Below are 22280 nucleotides of genomic sequence, written 5' to 3'. Positions count from 1 at the left end.
GGTAGGTGTCTCCTTTTGAAACTATTGCTGTGGCTCTGGTGGCCCCAGGTTGCCCTTGTAAAACACTTTCATTAACACTTGTAACCCTCCACAGTGTGAGAGGAAAGAGGAATTTATCGAAAGAATCAAACAGCTGGACATTGAGACACAGGCCGGGATCGTGGCCCATATACAGGAGGTAGGTGGGGAGCTTTGTGGGGCTTAGCCGTGGACCATTGCTCCCATGGCATCCAGCAGGCAGGCCCTCTCCACCAGTGAAAAGTCTAAAGAGCACATCCCCCATTAATGATTTTGCTAATTTTAGGTTTCAGACACTACAGGCAAATTGATTCGATTTGGAAAGGTGGCTGTTAGCAAGCTAAAATAAAGTGGCGGCTAAAATGAAAAAAACTTTTTCAGAGACTTCAATCAAGTCTTCTTGTGCCTCTTCTTCTTGCCTAATATGGACTCAGACTATTTTTAAGAGCTGTCAAGTGGTTTAGGCTCAGAATTTGATTTACAGTCCCTGAAAATGTATCCTGGCAAATGTCACCCTGCTTCAAATGGTTGATCCTTGGAGAGAGAGATTCACTGCTTCTGTCAGTGACGTGGCAGAGAAACAGCTGCCGCCCCTTGGGAAGTTAAAAACCAGCGAGTCCCAGAAGGGCTGTATCCGGAGACTCGGCCCCCTGGGTGGGGTCAGGAGGGCTCTGCACTAAGGGCAGCCCCTCCGCCCGTTGACTTTGGCAGAGGTGGTATCAACTGAAGGGGTAGTTGCCCTGGAAACCAAGCACCCGCCTGAAAGTTAGTTCCCTGACCTCCACCCCACCCTCCTCCAAAAGAAGCCTTGTACGTTTTAATCATCTTAGGAGGTATGGTGCAGCCTTCCGTCTAATTGGACAGATGAGATAAATGCATGAAAAAGACATGAGCAGGAGCACGTAGGAGCAGGTGTGTAACTGGCAGAGGCAGCTGAACACAGAGCTCCCCACGCCGGCTCTGGGGACAGCCTGCTGGGCTCCCGCAGCCGGCTAGGGCACTGTGGGTTGCAGACTCTGAGTCAGGATTTGAAGGAGGAGGTGGATGCAGCGTATGGCAGGTAGAGGGTCCAGCAAAGCCCGTCAGGCTTGTAGGAAATATTCTCAACCATTCGTGTCAGTGACCTGTTAGCCTAAGTACCATTCTGCCTTTTAACTTTCCTCGTGTGTCCGTGTGTTTTGAAGATGTATCTGAGGACTAGGTCCTCGAGACTAGCTAGGTCTGTGCTACTCACTGTCTCCCCTTCCCTGTTCAGCCAGCAGGATATTTTTTTTTAAAAAAGCATGCACCCAAAAAAGAAGCCCTGCGAGATTATCAAGTTCGGTGACTGGCTGTGGGAACAGAACTTCAGAATTAGTTGGGTGCTTCTTTTTTTTTTTTTTTTTTTTTTTTTTTTGCTGTACGCGGACCTCTCGCTGTTGTGGCCTCTCCCGTTGCAGAGCCGTGTCCCCTGCATCGGCAGGCGGACTCTCAACCACTGCGCCACCAGGGAAGCCCAGTTGGGTGCTTCTTAAACATCCAGGTGCCCGGGCCCCACGGGAGATCCATTGCGTCAGAATTGGGAGCAGGACCATAAGCCTTTAATTACAAGCTCCTTGAGTTACTGGTGTGCAGCTGTGGTTGCACCCCTGGACCCCCTTTCCATAGACCTTTCCCAAACACTGGTATGGAGCAGGCCTGGAACCCGGCCTCTCAACCCCAGTTCTGGGCCTTTGGGGTGCCCCATACAGTGGGGGGAGATTTACTGAATCCCAGCTTTTCTTCGTAAGGGAGGAGAGGTAAGAAAGCAGGTGTCTTTTGAGAAACCGAAGGGCCCTGTCTTTGTTTCTTTGTTTTTAAACTAGTCTCTCTCTCCATATACTGCTCTGAAAAAACTTAAGAACTTTTTTTGGTGTGCCTCTCTGAGGGGATATCCCTGGTTTCTTTTCGTTCTCCCCTGTTGAGGCTTGAGTGTGCTAATACTCACCTTCCCAAACTGGAAGGATGGGGACTCAAAATGTGGTCTTCTGCCTCCTCCGGCTGGTCTGGGGGTGTCGGGTTGAGAAGGTCAGGTCGGCAGAGTCGTTGCAGAGGCTGCCCGGTGTAGACGTAGCCATGGGCCTCCGCTCACACCTGATGAAAAGGGAAGATCCAGGAGGTCTTCTGTGGCCTGTGGGGATGAGATACAGGCTTACCTGAAAATTGTTTTAGACGATGAAGTATTTCCCCAAAAGCAATGTAAGATCGTTATGCACCCAACATTCCAACATAAGATTTTTAACATTTGCCATATTTGCATTAGATTCTATCTTTTTTTAACACATAGTCCCTCTTTGCACCCGTGGCATCCCTAGGACTTAACCTTCTTTGTGTTGTAAATTGGCGCTTCGGTAAGCATATCTGAGGGCAGTGTATTTTTAGGGAAATACTGTATTATAAGGAGAGCCCTCTGGTATTAAACAAATCCGTGTCCTCTTGGAGCCGGTGTTGAGACTGACTTAACGCCCGGCCTGACCTGTGCTGGTGGGACTTCGCTGGGGGGCGTCTGCACTCGCTTGGGGAGCCCCCCGCTCTCCACGGAAGATCTGTCAGTGAGGGTGAATGACGTCAGGGGGCCGGGTCAGCTGTGACCCCACCCCCTGGCTGCGGGGTCGGGGAGCTCCCGGAACCCCCGGCCGTGCCCTGCCTACCTCTGCAGCGCCTGACCTGTGCCCGCAGGTGACCCACAACCAGGAGAATGTGTTCGACCTGCAGTGGTTGGAGCTCCCGGACGTGGCCCCGGAGGAGCTGGAGGCCCTGTCGAGGAACATGGTCTTCCACCTCAGGCGGCTCATCGACGAGAGGGACGAGTGCACGGAGGTGCGTCTGCGGGTGGGTGGTGGACTGGCAGGCCTGGGAGGGACGCCTGGGCCCTGGCCACGCGGCCACCCTCCTCATCCTGACTCTTCGTCTCAAGCCTGCTGCCCCCTGGTCCTGTCTCTCTGGTTTCTGTTGGCGGTGGGAGCCAGGCACTTGCCCTGCAGCCAGCGGTCGCCTCCGAGAGCCCCGCGGGAAGGCATTTAGTCGTTCATCGAACGTGGAGCTCAGAGACCCTCCTCGTTCACGTGCTCCTTTTGACATCCCGTTACTCCTGCTGCCTCCTGGTTTCTCAGTCTCGGCCGACGCCTCTCACTTCCTTCTGGTCCGCTGACCACTGTGCCCCAAGTTCGGGTGCAAGCGCTCCTTCCCTTCCCCTGCCCGCCCCGCTGCAGCTGATCGTGGACCTCACCCAGGAGCGGGACTACCTCCAGGCCCAGCACCCGCCCAGCCCCCTCAAGTCCTCCAGTGCCGAGTCCACCCCGAGCCCCACCAGCAGCCTGTCCAGCGAGGACAAGCAGCACCTGGCCGTGGAGCTGGCGGACACCAAGGCCAGGCTGCGCCGCGTCAGGCAGGAGCTGTGAGTCCTCCGGTCGGCTGGGCTGTTGGTTCTGCTCTTGCACTGTGTGTCACGAACACCCGTTTCTAGCACGTGTGGTGCGGCGGACAGGAGAGCTCTGACTTGGGCCCTATAGAGTTAGCTGGGCTCCGCCCTGAGCGCCGTCGGCGACCCTTCCCGGGCCTGTACCAGGAGGGGTTCTACCAGGTCTCTAGGGCTCAGGCCGTCTGGGCTTAGATGACCACCCACTGGTATGGTTTTTGGCTGGAGGGAGGATGTGGCTGGCCCCCGTCTGGTGAGCCGTCCCCATTGCCCGCAGCTGGTGAATATGCCACTTTGCCCATCACCTCGGCAGCTGCCCGCCTCCACCTCGTCACCAGTGGGCCCTGCTGCCTGCCTGGCAGTGAAGTGGTGTCACTGCAGCCGGGGTCTCCTTACCCCTGTTCCCCCAGAGGGAAGCCCGCGGCCCAGTGGACGCAGTTTGAGGGTGGGCATTGAAAAGTTAAAAATGGAAAAGACTTTGAGTCAGGAACGTTTCTGCAAGCCCCACGTGCTGTTCCCCTCCTCATCCCCAGAAGCGCAGTTCCCTTTCCTTTTCCTGCTGGGGGCTTGCAGGGTGGCGGGCAGGCCCCTTCACCACACTCGCTCCGAATCGCCCCCAGGGAGGAGAAGACAGAGCAGCTTGTGGACACCAGGCATGAGGTAGATCAGCTGGTGCTGGAGCTGCAGAAAGTCAAGCAGGAGGTGAGCGGGGAGGCCTGTCTGTGTGTCCGCGTGTGTCGAGGGGACGGGGTGGGGCGGGGCTGGGGCTCCCCGGTAACTGTGGCCCAGGGGTTCGGGCATGCAGCAGGGGGAGCTTCCAGCAAAGGCTTCTGTTTCCTTCCCGCTCAAAGTAACACTGCCCGAGAGCCGGTTGTCCTGAGAACGGCTGAGGGGGTGACTGTTTCTTAGTGACAACGAGCGGGGACCCCACGCGGTGGCCTGCACGTGGAGCCCCTTGGCCACCGAGATGTCCTCGAAACGCTGCGCTTCAGAGACTTGGCCCCCTCTTCCCTCCCCAGAGGGGTGCCCTAAGCTAGGCTCCCCTGTCTCTGCCTGTCTCCCAGAATATCCAGCTGGCGGCTGACGCCCGGTCTGCTCGTGCCTATCGCGACGAGCTCGATGCCCTGAGGGAGAAGGCGAACCGTGTGGAGAGGCTAGAGATGGAGCTGGTGCGCTGCCGGGAGAAGCTGCACGACGTGGACTTCTACAAGGCCCGCATGGAGGTACGCGCCCAGCCTCCGGGGGGATGCAGGGGAGGGTGTCGGGGCTGAAGGGGGCACAGAGGCCAGGATCCAGGTGGGGTCACTGATGCTTTGCCCACCAATCCTGACTGCCTCGCATCAGCTGCAGGTTCCTGGACTCTCCTTTCTGAGAAATGAGGTGTTTTGCCCCCGTTGCCAGTCTTGGGTTTGGAGATGGGTTTAACGAGCGGGGTGAAATCAGGATGTCAGGACGTACTGAGTGGCCTGTTTGACGGTAAGAAATAACCCCCAAGTCTCTTCTCGCCACCTAGGTGGCTTTTGAAGGGGTTGAACACAGGTTGCGGGGACGCTGGTGTTGCCCTCTCCCTGCTCAAGGCCTCCTGCCGAGCTGCTGGCAGGCGTGTGCGGGGACGGCTGTTTGGCCCTGACATGCTCCCCCCCAACTCCTGCCCCGCTGTAGACGGGCCCTGGGGCCCCTGAGCTGGGCGGAGATGGGATGGGGAAGGCTGTGCTCCAGGGCCCGTGAGTTCCTCAGACCTACTTAAGGAGTGTTTGTTCCCTGAGGAATGTTAGTGGCACATTGGAGTCAGTGCATTGTCCTTGCAAACCACCTGCAGACGTGCCATCCGCCCTGCTTAGCCAGAGGCTTCGTGTGGACCTAGAGCCCTGAGGGCAGGGCCTGGGTCCTACCCGACTACCCGGGGAAGAAGCATGAGTTTTTGTCTCTTCTGGAATGACACAGTGTTAGGTGTGACGGGCAGTAGGGCAGAGAGAGGAGCACGGCCGTGCTCTCGAGCTCGTTCACGGCTGTGGACAGCTGCCATGCAGGGGCGCTCCTCTGCATACAGGGGGGGTGACAGGCAGCGCAGGTGCCCTCTCCCGGAACCTGTCCAGTCTCACCGCTGAGAAACAGCTGCCTGTCACAGAAGGAAGAATGCATTAGTGCCACGTGGGAGGAAAGGTAAAGGACGGGGATTCAGGGTGAGGGCGAGGTTAATTTTGGTTAGAATAATATGGAACACAAATTTCCATGTTTTGTTTTTAAACTTCTGGTGGCTTTCATGTGGGTCCTAGTCTAGTTTACATAAGGATTAAAACAGCAAGGAGAGGAGAGCGGCGTGGGCACCCCTAGGTACAGGGGGACTATGTGGGGTGGATGCACGGAGTGGTCCTTGACTTGCTTTTGCAAAGCATGGTCGCACCTCACTGCTGTCAGGGCACGGGGGTTGCTGTCCAGAGGGCCGCGTGGGAGGAGGACAAAGGCAGAAAGGTTGCCTGGGAGATTCCTGTTGTCCCATGTTGTGTTATTGTCTGAAATTCCCAACACTGAGGACAGGCGCATTGGTGCCGTGTGTGTCCTGGGTAAAGATAAGGTGGGCCTGTCTCTGCTCCTCTCTGGGAGTTACAGCTTCCTGGTCTGTGCTGGCTCTGAAAGAAACAGTAGTCTGAGATGCAGAGACATAGCAGGGCACGGTCCTAGCTGCCACACCAACTTGGTGGGTGTTGGGCAAGTCTTGTCCCCATCTGTGAAAGGAGGAGTGGTCTGGGCGTCTCTGAGACCCTTGTGCCCTGGCGTCTCATGACACAGGAGCACGTTTCCAATGAGCTTACGCTAGCGAGCTGCTCTCCACAGAGATGGGGGCCCCTGGAACCAATCCATGCAGTGATTGCTGGGTTGTTGGCAAGGCAGTCAGGAGCTGGGTTAATGGTGCGGTGCACACACACATCACATTCTTATGATATCCCCCCGCAGTGCCCAGGTTCAGGAGGGGAGATGGGCTACGGTTTGGTCTGCCCTGCCCATCCGGCTGGGCCTGGGGAATGGGGCCCCAGCTCGACTTCCGCCCTGGCCAAGCCTCTCTGACCCCAGGCAGGGTCGCTCACCTGTGCTCTGGGGTTCCAGCAGCTCTCCCCACAGAGTGCAGTTCGTGAAGTCAGAAACTACATCTCTGTCATCTTCAGCAGGGGGAGGTGCTCAGGATACATTTGTTGACTTGAGTCCCATGCTTAGGATCCTCAGGATGCTCTCACCTTTAATTTTTTTTTTCCACCTTTAATTAAAAAGAAAATCAAACCCTTCCCACTCTCCCCCGACCCTCTCGAGCTACCCCGGTCCCTCTCCGAGCTTGTCTGAAAGGAGAGAACACCAGCTGTGTCCTTCATTGCCTCACCTTCTAACCCAGTCCTCCAGGTCTGCCTCTCCCTCTGCTCACCTGAAACCATGCTTGAGAATCAGGGTCCACGACTCCTGTGCCAGTCCAGTGGGCACTTCCCAGCCTCCCTCACCCACCCTCTCTGTGGGCTTGGACACCACCACCGTCCGCCCCTCACTCACCTGGCTTTCCTGAGTCCCGAACTTCGTCTTCTTGGGCCCATGCGGGTGGTGGTCACCTTGCTCTGCGTCTACCATCTGGCCTTTCTCCATGACGTCTTCTCTGCCTCCTGCCCCTTCTTTAGCTGGCACGTACGGACTAACAGGTCCCAAATCTTCATCTCTGGGCTGGGCTTCTCCCGCACTCCAGACCTCAGTCTGTCTCAAGGTCAGCGTGTCCAAATGCAGTGTCCCTCCCTCCCTCCAACCCGCCCATACTGTCTCTAGACTGGACTCACCGTCCACCGAGGCAGGTACTCAAGCCAGAGCCAGCTCGGCCTTGATTCTTCCTTCTTCTCGCCCCGCTCCCGCAGCCCCAGGTGCTGTCCCTCTTCCAGAGCCCATTTCCCCACCTCCCAGCCTGTCCCTGGCCGAGGCGGATGTTCGGAGAGTGAGTCCCAGTGCCCGGCCGGCCTTCTCCCTTGTTGCCTTCTCCCATTATTCCAGTGCCTGCGCAGGAATAACATCATCTTTATTCCAGAATGCCCTCCACAAGCATCCGAGTTGGCCGTTCTGCCCCCGCCTCTTCTCGTTCACATCTGCCTGGGCTGCTGCCAGAGTGGCCTTTCTAAGAGCTCCTCAGGCACCTCCCCGTTGCTCTTGGGATAAAGTCCACACTCCACCTCTTCTTCTGACACCCACTCTGGCCCCCGTGGAACTCTCTGCTCCGGCCAAACCGAGTCCCCTTCAGGTCCGCTGGTGCCCCCTGAGGCCCCTCGGCCCAGCGCCTCTCCCTGACACAGGGAGGGCCGGTGAGGGGTGGGCAGGCCACACTCTGCGGGCTGCATCCCCAGCCCAGCCCTCCATTCCTTTAGGCCCCTTCTTACCCCCAGGCAGACTCATCGCGTTGTGTCGTAATGATGCATCCCCTGTTTCCCACCCACACTGGCAGCTCCTTGAAGACAGGATCTGTGCCTTCCTGACCTTGAGGCTGAGTCCCTTGGTGCCCATATTGTCCAGCTCAGAGATGGCCAAACTACCATCAGTCCCGGGGCGGTGTCTGACCCACCATCAGCTCTTTTTCTTTTTTTAATATTTATTTATTAAACAACCCATACATTGTTAGTATAGACATCATGCAAGGTTAAAACATACTCAAACATCAAGATCCACATTCAGGGCTTCCCTGGTGGCGCAGTGGTTGAGAGTCCGCCTGCCGATGCAGGGGACGCAGGCTCGTGCCCCGGTCCGGGAGGGTCCCACGTGGCGCGGAGCGGCTGGGCCCGTGAGCCGTGGCCACTGGCCCTGAGTGTCTGGAACCTGTGCTCCGCAGCGGGAGAGGCCACGGCAGTGAGAGGCCCACGTAAGTTCTAGAGGCTGGAAGTCTGGGGTCTAGGTGCCAGGGTGGTTGGGCTCTGGTGAGAGGTCCCTTCTTGGCTTGCAGACGGTTGCTTTCTTGTTGTGTCCTCACATAGCAGAGAAAGAGGAAGAGGAGTAAGAGAGAGAGGGAGGGAGGGAGAGAGAGAGAGAGAGGGAGAGAGGGAGAGAGGGAGAGAGGGAGGGAGGGAGAGAGGGAGGGAGGGAGGGAGACAGCACCATCAGCTCTTATAAGTAAAGTGTCACTGGAGCACAGCTGCGCCTGCTCATTTGCACAGCCCGTGGCTGCTGTTGAACTGCGCCTGCAGAGCTGAGTAGTCGTGACAGACTTAGGACCCGAGAAGCCAGAAATATTTACTCTCTGGCCCTTTACAGCCCATGATCTGGCCCACGGTAGGTGCAGTGAGGTTTTAAATGAGAAGCAATAACTGTGTGTTTATGCAGCTTCTTCCACACACCAGGAACTAACTGTGCTAAGCTCAAACCGTATCATCACATTTAAGCCTCCTGGTGGCCTGGTGAGGTTGAGTAGCCAGCGTCTAGGTCCTCTCCTTTTTTCAGATAACAAAACTGAGAAGAAATTAATAACTTGCCCAGCATCGCAGTTGGCGAAGAGGTGGACCAAGGTGGCGTTGAAATACCTCTCTCCACCTCTGGGACCCCAGCCTTGCCAAGGAAGGAGGAAATAAAAGGGGTGGGGTCACGCAGACAGAAGGGGTGCAGGGGAGGGGAGCTGGGGGAGCGGGTGACGGCGGCCACTGCCTCAGACGCCATGGGGGCTAGAGGGACGCCCGGCCTCAGGCAGTTCATGTCAGCACCTGGGCATCACATTGTAAGCCGAGAATGTTGAAATGCAGGGAACCAAGATCACCTCGAGCAGGGAGACCTCTGTTCCCACTTGGGACTCTGTGTTTCCTAATGACTTTAAAGGAGTTTTGATAAAATTCAGCAGAAGGAGAAGTTAGAGCAGGGCAGACCTGATGCTTGGTTTATGGTTCAGTCCACCACGCTCCTCGAATCAGAAATTTAAAAGCAGGCTGGTGCTCTATGAAGCTTAAGGGGCTGCAGCAGAACCAGACGGAGGTTAGCGAGGGGCTTGGGTGCAGTGGGCAGGAACCCGTTGTTTCTTTGGTTCTATCCCACCTCCTGGAGTTTGGTGCTTTTGTTAGCCTGTCGCTTGGTGACGCTCAGTGAGTGCTGCCCTGAACAGTGTCTCACGGGGTGGGGGCGTGACAGGATGGTGATAACAGCAGCCGACCTGCTTACTGGGCTCGGGCCCTGTGCAGGACTACTTCACGTGCGTTATCGCCTCTGATCCGCCCTCAGCCCTGTTTTCGTGCCCAGCAGAGGACGAGGGGTCGGTGGTTGAGAGACAGGCGTTTGCTTCAGGCGCCACGGCTGGTAGCGCACGTGGCTGGCGGGGGACCGGAGCCATCGGCCCACTTTCCCAGTCACTGCTCCTGGTCATCACGTAGACGAGCGGGGGCAGCTCTCCAGCCATTTGGGGACCAGCCGTCGGGCCTGGCCTGTGATTTCCTGAACGTGGCCCCTCAGCTGTTTGCCGGGCTGGGTCAGGCCTTTAAGTAGCCACCTGACTCAGTTGGGGTCAGGTCCTCAGCGGCGGGCTGGCCTCGGGCCGCTGCCCAGAGGCGAGGAGGCGGGCGTCTCCCTGGGGGCCGAGCCCTGGGCTTGCTGCGTGAGCTTGGGCTCACTTTCTGGCAGATCTGCCTTCTCGCGTCTGAGGCAGTGAGGTGTGCAAGGCTGGTTATTTCTGTTGCCTAATATATGGTGGAAGTTGATACCACCAGAAAATTGAGATGTTTATGAATAGTACTGATGAGTAGGATGACTTCTAATGGATGACTTCACTGGGTAGAAGTCATCCTACCCAGTGCTGTATTCTGCTCCTGGTCACCCTTGTCTGTCCCTGCCTGTTGGAAATCTCTGAGGCCTTCAAGGCCCACCTCGCATGCCACCTGTGATTCCCCCTCACGGCATGATTCAGCTGACAGGTGTTCATTGAACACTTCCGTGAGGCCCGCAAGAGAAGTGGAATATCCTGCCCCCAGGGGTTCACAGTCTGGGGGAGAAGGACAGGCCAGCTCACCATTGCCTCACAGCATACCCAGGGTGCTCTGGGAGCCCAAGTACCTGACTCAGCAGGTGGGACAGAGAGAATCTGCCACCACTTCTCAGAGGGGCCAACTCAGGCTGGGCTTTGGAGGTTGAATAGGAGTTGGTCATGAGGATGAAGGGGTGGCCTGTGCTGTGAGAGCTCAGGGCTGGGAGTGCTGGTGTGTAGACCTGTTGGAATGCCAGGTGAGAACAGTGGGGATGGGACGGTTGCCAGAGAGGGGGGACCAGGTCGTCTTCCTGCTTGAAACCCCTCTGTTTGCTGTGGCTCACACTGTTATTGATAGTCTGGGCCTCTTATCCACACGTGCCCCTTGAGGATGGGCTGCAGGCAGCTTGAGGGCGGTGGAGAGAACACAGGTCTGGAACTCTCTGGCCCAGCTTCGAGTCCCAGCTTCACCCCTTGCTGGCTTTGTGACTTTGGGCTTATTCCTTAATTTACCCAAATCAGCCTCTTCCTCCGTAGGAAGGCACTGTTCCTACCTCCCCCAAGGGCCATTGTGGAGAGTGAGTGGGGCAGGGACAGGGAGTGCCTAGTGCAGGGCCAGCCACATAGCGGACGTCATCTCCAGCAGAGAGAGGGCGCCCAGGGAATTTAGAATTTCAATGATTATACCTTTTACGGCTGCCGGGCTTTGATCAGAACTATGTCCGCTGACCGGAAGGCTTGCAGTTTTCCCTCTACCAAGTATCTTGGATTCTGGCCTTTGCAGGGCGAATGAACGGGTGGTGGATAAGCAGAGCTCCCCGCCCAGCTCCCAGCTGTTAGAACCCAAAAGCGGGGCAAGCCTTAGAACACTGCCCACTGGGAGAAACGGACACGTTCCCCTGTGTGCATGTTCACCAGCTGAAGGCATTCAGGGGAATCTCAGTCCCCCAGAGATGCTGAGTGGTGCTGGAAGGACTCTGGGGAGAGGAGAAACCGAGAAGCCCCTTAACCGGTGCGGGGTGGGGGGTGGGGAGCAGAGATGAGGTGAAAGATCGGAATCCCTTGTGTGTGCTGGGCTGCATGCACAGGACCAAGAGCTCCTCGGACCCCTTGCCTGTGAGGGACCCTGCAAGGGAACAGCCATCATATTCTACACCCAGCACGTGCCGGGCACACAGGAGGCCTAGGGACTTATTTATGGGGTTCACAGTCTTAAAGACTCCCTGTTTCCAGGACATCGCTGAGAACTGTTATTTTTCCAAGAGTATGTATGTAAAATGTTCAGATACGAGCTGTGCATTGAATGAAAGCTTGTCTGAGTAGCTGTTTTTCCCCAAGACCCTGATGAGTGGAATGAGTGTTGAACTGAGAGGACTAGACTCAGTCCTTGAGCCTGGGACAGACTCTTAGCCCCACCCCTTTCTCGTTGAGGAAATGGAGGCTCAGCGCGGTCCCGGATCTGTCGGTGGAGTCCACTTGTCCACTTGTCCGACCAGGCCAGGTCACAGATGTCACATGCCTTTGCACTGTGGCCGGCATAGGAAAAGTTAACCTTCCCGGATTTAAATATTTTCTTTCAGTCGAGAAGGTCCATTTGGCCTGACCCAATGAAAAAGGTGGAGGTGCTCCAAAGTGGAGACAGAACTCTCGCGGCTGCAGCCTTATCCCTGGATTGTTTGTTCTGGTCTCAGAGCCCTGTCCTGAACCAGGTGTCTTTATCTGATGGTGCTCATGTCTTTTTTTTGCTGCCCAGGAGCTGAGAGAAGATAATATCATTTTAATTGAAACCAAGGCCATGCTGGAGGAGCAGCTGACTGCCGCTCGAGCCCGGGGCGATAAAGTGCACGAGCTGGAGAAGGAGAACCTGCAGCTGAAATCAAAGCTTCACGACCTGGAATTGGTATTGCAGGCTGTTGTCGCTCAGATCTGTCTAAACAGATTGGGGAGGTTTCGGGTTTGTGCTGCGCCCCTCTCTGGCTTTTCCGTCACTGGGTTTGGTGCCGCTGCCGACACAGTGACTCGCTGACTGCAGAGAGTAGCTCGCTCAGCTCAGCGGGCTCGGGTGGGCACCACTGAACGCCTACAGACGGGTAGGACGGTACCTCTGGGTTGCTTTTCTGTACGGATGAGCTAACGTGTGTGTCTTCTGCAAGCAGGGTCTCTGCTGGCTTTTACGGTGTGGGCTGAGCTGTGATCTGTGAGTTTCTTTACAGGCTTCTTAAGGCATGTTAGGTTCCCTAGAGCCTCGAAGCCACCTGTCACCATGGTACTTGCTCTAAAGCCCTGGGCCATAAGTCACTTAGTTCAGACATCATTCAGTTAGAGACCTCGGCTCTCCTGTCACCTCTGTTGCCAGTCAAGGTATCTTTCAGTGGCTGTAACTCTCACAGCTGGGCCCCATGTTGGACTCGTTTCTGTGCAGGGAAGTGAGCAGGTGCCTGGGGTCCATTCATCCTCGGGGAATGAGGGTGAATGCACGGGGGCCGGGGCCTGTCCAGAGGGGTCCCCCCCGGCCACGTTCTCCCTCCGTCCTTCTTCCTGCGCTAGGACCGGGACATGGATAAGAAGCGAATAGAGGAGCTGCTGGAAGAGAACATGGCCCTCGAGATTGCGCAGAAGCAGAGCATGAATGAATCCGCCCACCTCGGCTGGGAGCTGGAGCAGCTGTCCAAGAACGCAGACCTGTCCGACGGTAGGTAGCGCCCGGTGCCGGGGAGCCAGCCTGGCTGAGGCCGCTTCCTCATCCACGGAGCGGAGCCCTCAGCTCTGTATCTTCCATGTCAGGCCATCCATTCACCCCAAGTAAGTAGGATTTCCTTCAAGTGCCATTTGGAACTGTTTCATTACCCTTCTCCCCAAGGAGAACATGAGGGGTCTGGCAGCCTTGATGTCAGGACATGAAACAGAAATCAAGTGTTGCCAGGTTTCCCAGTTCCCATATGGACGGTCCCAGGAGCTTCCAGATTACAGCACGCTGACACCGGAGGGCATCGTAGGCCTGTCTGTGGACGGTTGAAAGCTCTGGATGGCAGGAGACATCCCCAGTGGTCACTAATCCCCACTAGAAATGTACCTTGGGCATTATTTCCTCCATTCATTTGCATAATTGGGCAAGACGGATGCAGTCTGTTCTCTGTCTCTCTGGGTGGGAGCTGCTAAGAGGCTGCTTCTCACAGGACCCCGGCCTCTTCTTTTCCCTCCTATGCTTGCACCGCTGCCCCTGCGCAGACAGATGGGGTGTCGGCCAGGGGAAAGTGGGTGGGGCAGCAGTCAGCACCGCAGCAGGAAGCTTCGGCGCCCAGCAAACAATAAGCCAGTTCCTGTGTTCAGAAATAGCACACGTGCCCCCGATAGTGCGAGTTATTGTTTAGTTAGAGCTGGACAGAGCGAGGTAGGGCTTTTGGCTGGTTTGGGGGCTGCTTTTTCAGTTCTGATAAACACCCCCTCAAATAATGGCAAGGTCGTTGAGTGTAGCTGGAAACGTCTTCTCTTCGAGGGGTCCCATCAGTTCCAGACAAAAAAATCAGCTTATTAAACTGCTCATCTCTGAGGGAAGTTAGTCGTATCTGTGCTTCGGTGCCCGCACACTGTGCTGGGGGCTGAGGGTGGGGTCACTCTGATTCCCGGCTCTGGGAGGAGTACAGGTCCGTCGGGGAGGATCACTGCCCCCTGGCAGAGCGGAGAAGTGGTGCAGGACTCCTGGGACAGTCCCAGACCAAATGAGAGTATTTCTGTTAGAAACCAGGGTGACCTGTGGGGTCAGAAAGCCTCACCCCTTTAGATGACTACTCAGTACAGTCTGTGGGCCCTTTCAGGTCAGTGAGCATGATTTATTCTTGGTGTTGCCAACTCCCGGTGCTTAGCTGGGAGCTGATGAACATTGACTTGAATGAAGGCATGATGCAGGCAGAGCCTGAACATACTTTTGCATGTGTGGTATGCTGCCTTCTTGATTCAGAAAAGACCTGGCTTACAGTCTTGGCTCCTTCACTGGAGGTTAGCTGGGTGACCTCTTTCAGACCTCAGTTTCCTTATCTGCAAAATGGGGGTAATGAAGCTGCCTCATAGGAGGAGACAGTGAAACATGATGCCATGCCTGGCCCACGGCCAACAATAAGGGACAGCTGTTCTTGTTGCCAAGGTCTTAATGAAATACATCCCATCACTCTGGTTGCTTGGGGTGCTGATGAGCGTAGCACTCAGTAGTAAGCTGTTATGTCATAGTACTAGTCTTTGAAGCACTGGCTTTTATGGAAGAAGAAAGGAGGCTCGTGGTCAGTGCTGTTGTTTAACTTGTAGGACCTGAGGAATTAGTCCCCACGAGTACAGAGTTTCAGTTTGGGATGATGAAAAAGCCTGGAGGTGGGTATTGGTGATGGTTGCATAACAATGGGAATATAGCTAATGCCGCAGGACTGTACACTTTAAAATGGTAAATTTTATGTTGTGTATTTCACCCCAATTAGAAAATGTCCTTTCTTCATGAATGCTGCCAAGGTACTGCCCCAGTGATCCCAGGCTGAGAATTAGCTGAGTTTTAGTTGAGATTTGTTTCATTAGTAGCGTGGTTTCATATGTTGCAAGCATGTGTGCTCACGTGCGTCAGTGCTGGGCCTGGGTCAGAGCCACGGGCACTCTCTCCATCTCCACTGCTTCACGGCCTGTTGTTGCTTGGGGTCTTGAGGACGTTCGGGTTTGTTGCGTCTGAACTGCTATCCTCAGTGCAAGATGAGAACTCAGAGAGGGTGGCACGTGCCTTTCAGTCCTTACGATCGCCCAGAGGATCTGAACACACACACCCTTGTTTCTAGCTTGATGTGCTCACTAGGGAAGCCATCGTCCTGTGTGTACCCCTGCCCCTGGGGTGATGAGTAAGAAGCAGGTCGGGGCGCAGCCCTCTTAACAGTGCCATGAGGCTCCCAGAGCTGAGTCCGTGGCACTGATGGGACGGGCGGGGACGGAACAACACCAACCCCTTCTTTCAAGGACTTCCGTACACGTTCCTTTCTCCTCCTGAAAAAGCCCCATGACTTACCTAACGTCATGCACCTGCTGGTGGCAGGAATGAGCTAAGAACTGCCATTCCTGACTCTCAGGTCTATGCCCCCCTTCTCCATTTGTATTCGAGCTCTTTGAAAGAAAGCAGAGTAGATAATTTCCCTTTTTCTATCTTTAGCTTATATTTTCATCGCACTTAGCATTTTTAAAGCAGTTTACATGTACTATCTCATATTTTTGTCAATGTAATCGTGAAATTAAAAAATGAAATCTCTGTCCAAAGGACCTTATTCAGGGATGGCAAGTACTGGGCATATGTGCCCACAGAGCCTTCTGCCACCAGTGGCAGACATAACTAGTCGATTACCGTGCCCCTCCTGCTGAGCCACCCAGACTCCCACTAGTCTCAGAGCTGGCACAGAAAATGTCGCCTATTTGCCATCTCTTTTAGGCTCTAAGACCCTTGAGTTGTACCGTCGGTCAGCTTGGTTAGCAGCTTGGTAAGAAGCAGATCCTGGCAGTTAACACAGTCTTAACGTTTGCATTGGCTTCTTCACTGTAATCTGCTTTCCTCTTAAGCTCTGGGCCCAGCTGAGCCAGCAGAGGGACTGAAACTGCCTGAGGGACTTTGAGGCACTAACAGCGACGGCAGCATGTGAAATGGGGGGCACCCAGCCAACCTATGGGAGCCCTTCCCAGGCCCCTCAAACCTAGGGCATGGGGGCCCGATGGCCCCGGCTCATGGCGGCCCGATGGCCCCGGCTCGTGGCTGGAAGCAGAGGCTCCTGGATCCTGGGCCTGACTCAACTTTGTGCTTCAGCCTCCAGGAAGTCGTTTGTGTTTGAGCTGAACGAGTGCGCCTCTAGCCGCATCCTGAAGCTGGAGAAGGAGAACCAGAGCCTCCAGAGCACCATACAGGGGCTGCGGGACGCGTCCCTGGCGCTGGAGGAGAGCAACCTCAAGTGCGGGGAGCTGGAGAAGGAGAATCACCAGCTCAGCAAGAAGGTAACCCGGCCTAGGCGGGTGGACACCCCTCCCCCAACCCGGTCTGCCCTATAGAGGCTAGTCGGTGGCCAGGCAAGGCAGTCAGGTGTCGGTGAGGATGCGCCGCTGGGAGAAAAGCAGAAGCCAGTGCAGCCGCAGTTAATTACACAATAATAGAAGAACAAGAGCACTTGCGAGAGGAGTTAAGAGGCAGCGTGGCTTGTGCCTGCACTGCCTTGAGGGTACGTCTCGGACAGTACTTGACCTGTGTGCCTCCTCGTCTTCATCTGTGAAATGGGGTTAGTGGGCTTCCCACCTAACACGTGTTGCGTGGACTCCATGAGCTAGTGTATGTAAGGAGTCTGGCATGTGGTAAGGGCTCAGTGAAAAGAAAACAGTGGACTGTGAAAAAGCATAGGATGGATCATAGGGGAGAGGAGGCAATGATGTAAGTCACACCTACGTGTGTGGGGAGTAGGGACCACTGTATGGGCATTTTAGGGCACTGCTGGTGGTAAAACAGGATCAGTGCTCACCCCCTCCTCTCAGTCTACGAGATGGAAAAGAAGAGATGGCTGAACGGTATTTGCCTTTCAGGACAGCTGCTGGGTCTTCCCAGGAGCACAGGAGAACCCAGACATCTGGGAGAACAGACAGAGGCTTACAGAGCAGTCTTCCTTCTGCAGTTAGGAGGACCCCCACCCCCACCCCGCATTTGCACTGGGGATTCAGTCTCAGGTGCAGAAAAGGGCCGTTGAGAGGCTAGGGATCGCCTCCAGGTCTTGGTCACTCCAGGTCAGAGGGCCTCAGAACACCTAGGCCACACTGCGATGGCGCAGTTGCATCGTGGGCTCCGAGCACACCAGCTGTCAGAGTCCAGCTGAGGAAGAGGACACGAGCCCCGTTGCTTGCTGACCGCCATGCAGGCCTGGTGCTTTCGGGTGTCCCACCTGCCCACGAGTCCTGCCAGTGTCATTCTCTGCTGCACAGGCAGTGGGAGGGGCACGGGCTGCAGGGAGAGACCTGGGCTCCGCTGGTCCTGGCTGTGCTGGTCCCTTATCTCTGTGTGAGGCTTGGGACAGCCCCTCCTTCTGTGAACTGGTCTCTGGAGCCCCCTCATGGGACCTCCCAGGCTGATTACTCGCTCTTCTTGTCCCTTTGAAGCATCGTGTGCCATGCAGCATTTCGGCCGACAAGCATTTTGTCCTGCCTTCGTAGGACAATAGAAAACCCCACCCCATCTCATGCGATGTCTCTCAGCGTGGAACAGCATGGGGAAGGCAGCTAGGCGGTTTAGGCTTTTTAGATTCACATGGCCCTAGCACAGGAAATGTCTTTATAAGTGGCAGTTCGACCTTGGCCAAGATAAAAAAGAATCAGCCTTTAGAAAGATGAGAACCGTTGACTCTGTGGGTCCTCACGGGTCTGCTGCAGGAAGCCCGCAACGTAATAGCGCTGGCCCGGCTCCCAGCAGTCCTCTGAGATGACCGCTCACGCTTTTCCCCACCCTCGTGGCTCACTCTGGCCCCTCCTCTGCACAAACAGGATGGCAGTGGGTGCTGCCTGCCCGGCATTACTCCTCAGCCCCCGTCTCTCAGGCCCCACCCTCCTGCTTCCCCTTGGGGTCAGTTCCCTGGTGGGACACCAGCCCTCTCCTGCCACGGTTCTTAGGAGGCATGTCTTGGCATAGAATCCCTGGCAGGAGGGAGGTGCCGCAGTTCCCAGGCCCGTCCTGTGTCTGGTGCCGGGATCCCTGGGAGGCGGCCCTCTGCCCGCCAGAGTGCCTCTTCCCCACCTGCTCAGCCTGCCCGCGGCCTGACCAAACCTGTCCTGGCCCAGCAGCCGTGGTTTTGCTCTCTCCCCCCAGAGCCGAGCACTGACGGTGCCCCCTAACATTGGATGGGTGGACACCTCAGCCCCAGCTGGAGGGCTCACTGGACCCTAATCCATCTCAGCTCACCCCAGTTTCCCTCCTCCAGCCTCAGCCATCCCACCCTCCTCGGCACCCCCCCATGTGGCCTGTCTGGGCCCCAGCTGACACTCGTCAGTCAATCAGTGAACCCCCAGGTCCCGCTGGTGCCAGCCTGGCTCTTACCACACCCCAAGCATAGCCCAGGCTGCAAGCTTGCTTAGGTCTGAAATGTCTGTGGAAACCCTAGTTCCCTGAAGTTAATATCCTCCCCTCTAACCCACAAAACTTCCACGGACCGTAGAGAAGCTGCCTCCTTCCTGCGACTGTGAATCTACATTGATGTCCTAAGAGTTTAGAATCCTTATTTTCAGGGGAAGGGGGCAGCCCTTTGGGGGCCTGTTACTAGAAGGAAAGAGCAGCCCGGGGCTGAGAGGCAGGCCCCCGGCACCTACATGGCCTGGGACCCGGAGTGGCACCTGCAGCCCAAGGCAGGTGCTTTGGGAAGGAAGGACGGGAAACCTCTCAGGGCTGGAAGGCCTGGAGCTAGCCCACATCTCCGCCCAGCGAGTTCCCCCCGGGGCACCGAGGTCCTTCAGGGATGGGCTCTGGTTCCGTGGCAAAAAGAGCCAGAAAAGGAGAGAGAGAGATGGCTTGGGTGTGGGACCTGGGGAGATCACAGCTTTAGACCAGAAGCAATAGCAACGAGAAATGCAGAGGTTGGAATAATGTTCCTTTCTCTGGGAGAGAAGGGGCAGCAGGGATAGGCTATTAACAGTAAGGGTGGGGGTAAGCCAGCAGGCCCCCCTGACTGTGAGTGAGGACTGGGGGGTCGGCCACGGGGGGTGTGCCCCGGCTCTGCCCCGTCCTCACTGCGAGGCCTCGGGCCAGTCGCTGAGCCCCTCTGGGCCCAGTGTCCTCCTGGGTATTTGGTTGCCTTTATTCCCCAAGGCCGTTGTCTCAGGCGTAGGCTTTACCATCGGAGGTGATCCCTGGTGCCCTGCCGAGTCCCAGGCCTTGTGCCAGGAAGTGGGGTAAAGATAAGGAAGGATTAGAAATACGTTCTTGCTTTTGAGAACCACTCGGATGTTTGCCGCGTTATAGCGTGTTTTCCTGTGGACCCCAGCTGGGTGGGGCTCCCCAGTCCTGGGGTCCCCGGGTTGGGGCAGGGGGGGTTGAGGTGCTGCCGTGATATGACAGTAGGAGTATGAGCTCGGCCCGGCTCTCCCCGCTGGTGGGGGAAGGAGCTTGCATGCTGCTCCCTCCTGTGAGGGTTTGAGAGCTCCCAGATCTGTGAGCCAGGAAGGCAGCGTGCCCCTCACCCGAGGACAGGTACGCAGAGTCTGCTTTAGAGCAGTGATCCTTCCGGGAGCTTCGGAAGCCTCCCGTGCAAGGCCCCGGCCCAGGTGGGCTGAACTGCTGCAGGCTCAGCCCTGCTGCTCACGGGGGTCATTGGGCATCTCGGGGTCGTGGCCCGAGGTCCAAGGTCTTTCAGAGCTTCGAGAGCCATCTGGTCTTTGCAATCTATTTTTTCAGGACAGCCATCCCAAACCAGTACATCAGGATCATTTAGGAGCATGTCAAAATGCAGACCGGCTAGTCAGGAGCTCTGTGGGTGGCCGGGCCCGGAGCTCTCGTGGGGAGGGGCAGCGAACATCGCTGCACCCGCCGCCTGCTAGGCGTGTGCCGAGCACGACACAGTGACAGAAGCTCTCAAGGATGCTCGCTGCTGGTCCTGCGTCAGTTACAGAAACTTGCTCGTGGTGATGTCATTAGTAGGGAGGGACTGGACTCTGAACTCTGTCCCTGTGACACCAGAGTCATGCCTCTTTCCCAACTCCAGTCCCCCACGCTGAGGGGTTTGGCGTTGGCGGGAAGGGAAGCCCTCGCAGTGCAGACACCAGCATGGGCATCTCCTAGGAGCTCAATCTCAGGCCCTGCCCTGGACCGACTGAGTGGATCAGGATTCACCACCTTGTCCAGGTGTTAGACACGATGAAGTAGCTAGTTCGTGTTTTAGGAAGGTCAGGCGGGGTGACCCCAGTAGAAGAGCTCGGTGTCAGGGAGGTGATTGGATGGTTGTCCAGGCCAGAGGGAAGGTGGCCCGGCCCTAGCCAGGCAGTGGCGGTAGAACAGCTTGGGTAGAGAGGGCAGGACTTGGGGACAGAGTTACTGGAGGGTGAAAGAGGAAGGAGGGACATAGCGGAAGACCACTCTGAGCAGCTGGGCGAATAGGTGTGTCACCAAGTGAAGTCCGTGGGACATCCAGTGGTGGTGGCCCCGGGCATGTGGTCTGACCCTTGGGAAAGCGGACAAGGCCTGAGATGGGAGCAGGGAGCCCGGAGGCACTTGGGCACATGGCAGTGCGGGTGAGGAGAGGTGGGCTGGGAGGAGGCTGACTGATGGTGCCCCTGAGCTGGAGATGCAAGTCGTGGGTTAGGAGCTGAGGCTAGAGGGGGCAGGGAGGTCCCTTCAGAGCAACGCCTGGACACTTGCCCTTGAGAAAAGTCCCGTTAAAGTGTTCTGTGGGGGCTGATGAGTTTTGGATTTATTTTAAAACGTAGTTCACTTTGTGAAGCCAACTGTTGCCCGGCTGGGTCTTTTGGGTCTGCAGATCGAGAAGTTACAGACCCAGCTGGAGAGGGAGAAGCAGAGTAACCAGGATTTGGAGACCCTGAGTGAGGAGCTGATCAGAGAGAAAGAGCAGCTGCAGAGCGACATGGAAACCTTGAAGGCTGACAAAGCCCGGCAGGTAGGCACCCCTGGAACAGACCCCTCTCCTGAACCCCTGCCTGCAGGAGGGAGAGTCCGGGATTTAGCCATTTCCTGGGAATCCATCAGGGAAACATGCATTACCAGGTACCTAGCCTAGCTGCAGCTCAAACCAGCAACTCTCAATCAGCTGTGGGGGGCACTGGCAGTGCCTGAAGACGATTTTGATTGTCATGACTTGGGGAGGAGAGAGGAGATGCTCTTGGCATGTGGTGGGTGGAGGCCAGGGATGCGGCTAAACGTCCTGCAACACACGGGACCAGCCCCGCATGACAAAGAATGATCCAGCTCCAGACGTCCACGGCGTCCCGCTGAGCACCCGACGTTTGTTTGCCTCCCACCACAGGAAGTCCCGGATGGGGGGCAGTCCATGCTGGTGCAAAGGCTCTGTGATGCCGTGCAGGGGCCAGGCCTCTCCTCCCTCTGCCAGTCTTAGCAGTGGCTGCCACACACCCTGGAGGGCAAGGGGCAGAGGGAAACCCTCCCGGGACCTTCTGTCACATCTTATTGGCCACACCCAACACATGGCCACCGCTACCTGCGAGGGAGCCTGGGGTATCCGGTAGTTGAGTTTTTCAGCCTCTGATGTAGAGCAGAAATGGGGGGAATGGGGTGGTGCCACGTTTCGTGAAAAGACAGGCAGGGCTTCTGCTCAGGTGTGGCTGACGTAGAGGGCAGAAGGACAGGCGACAGGCAAGGCAGTTTCAGACGTGTGCTCTTGAGGGAATAACGCAGAGAACCCTGCTGGATGAAGGCGCTGAGGAGCCCTGGTGCAAGGCTGTCCTGAGGAGCTGCTCACGCTGAGCCCTGGAGCAGGAGGGGGAGCCAGTGATGCTGAAGGCCGCTGGGGGCAGGAGTGGTCCAGGGCAGAGGGAGGATCCTGTGCAGGGGCTGCGGGAGGGGAGAGGCGTGAGGGGAGCCCACAGAGGTGGCGGCCAGGATAAACGTACCAAGGGAATCACTATCGTTGTTTTACGTGAGAGGGAGAGAGATGGGGTTTATGTTTCTAAATCATCCTGGCCGCCATGAAGGCATTTTAATTTGAACTGTCTCCGTAGGGGTCTCCATGCTCTTCACCTTGTGTCCATATTAACCCCTGGGAACGTTAGGACTTCTTTTTTTTTTCTCACTGAAGTATAGTTCAGTTCTGGTGTACAGCAAAGCAGTTCAGGGGTGTGTGTGTGTGTGTGTGTGTGTGTGTGTGTGTGTGT

The 22280-nt window shown here is 56.4% G+C and overlaps 1 protein-coding gene across 6 annotated transcripts in view; it reads left to right on the top strand.

Moving 5' to 3' along the window:
* The window catches only part of CCDC88C (coiled-coil and HOOK domain protein 88C), a 126922-nt gene that overhangs the window by 66289 nt on the left and 38353 nt on the right, over positions 1-22280 (top strand). For 4 of the 6 annotated variants that reach the window (XM_027120344.1, XM_027120349.1, XM_027120347.1 and 1 more), the window contains exons 6-14: positions 95-178; positions 2716-2856; positions 3249-3433; positions 3988-4156; positions 4519-4677; positions 12160-12306; positions 12954-13098; positions 16225-16409; positions 20912-21049. In XM_027120344.1, the coding sequence (XP_026976145.1) occupies positions 95-178; positions 2716-2856; positions 3249-3433; positions 3988-4156; positions 4519-4677; positions 12160-12306; positions 12954-13098; positions 16225-16409; positions 20912-21049 (1353 nt within the window). The remainder of the gene's footprint in view (positions 1-94; positions 179-2715; positions 2857-3248; positions 3434-3987; positions 4157-4518; positions 4678-12159; positions 12307-12953; positions 13099-16224; positions 16410-20911; positions 21050-22280) is intronic. The other 2 variants (XM_027120345.1, XM_027120346.1) reach the window with 2 other exon arrangements.

This window comes from Aethalodelphis obliquidens, unplaced genomic scaffold (genome assembly GCF_003676395.1).
Source record: "Aethalodelphis obliquidens isolate GAN/ISIS:26980383/991018 unplaced genomic scaffold, ASM367639v1 scaffold21, whole genome shotgun sequence".
NCBI classification, from domain to species: domain Eukaryota; kingdom Metazoa; phylum Chordata; class Mammalia; order Artiodactyla; family Delphinidae; genus Aethalodelphis; species Aethalodelphis obliquidens.
Note: the sequence above shows the minus strand (reverse complement) of the source record. Positions and strands in the feature narration are given on the sequence as shown.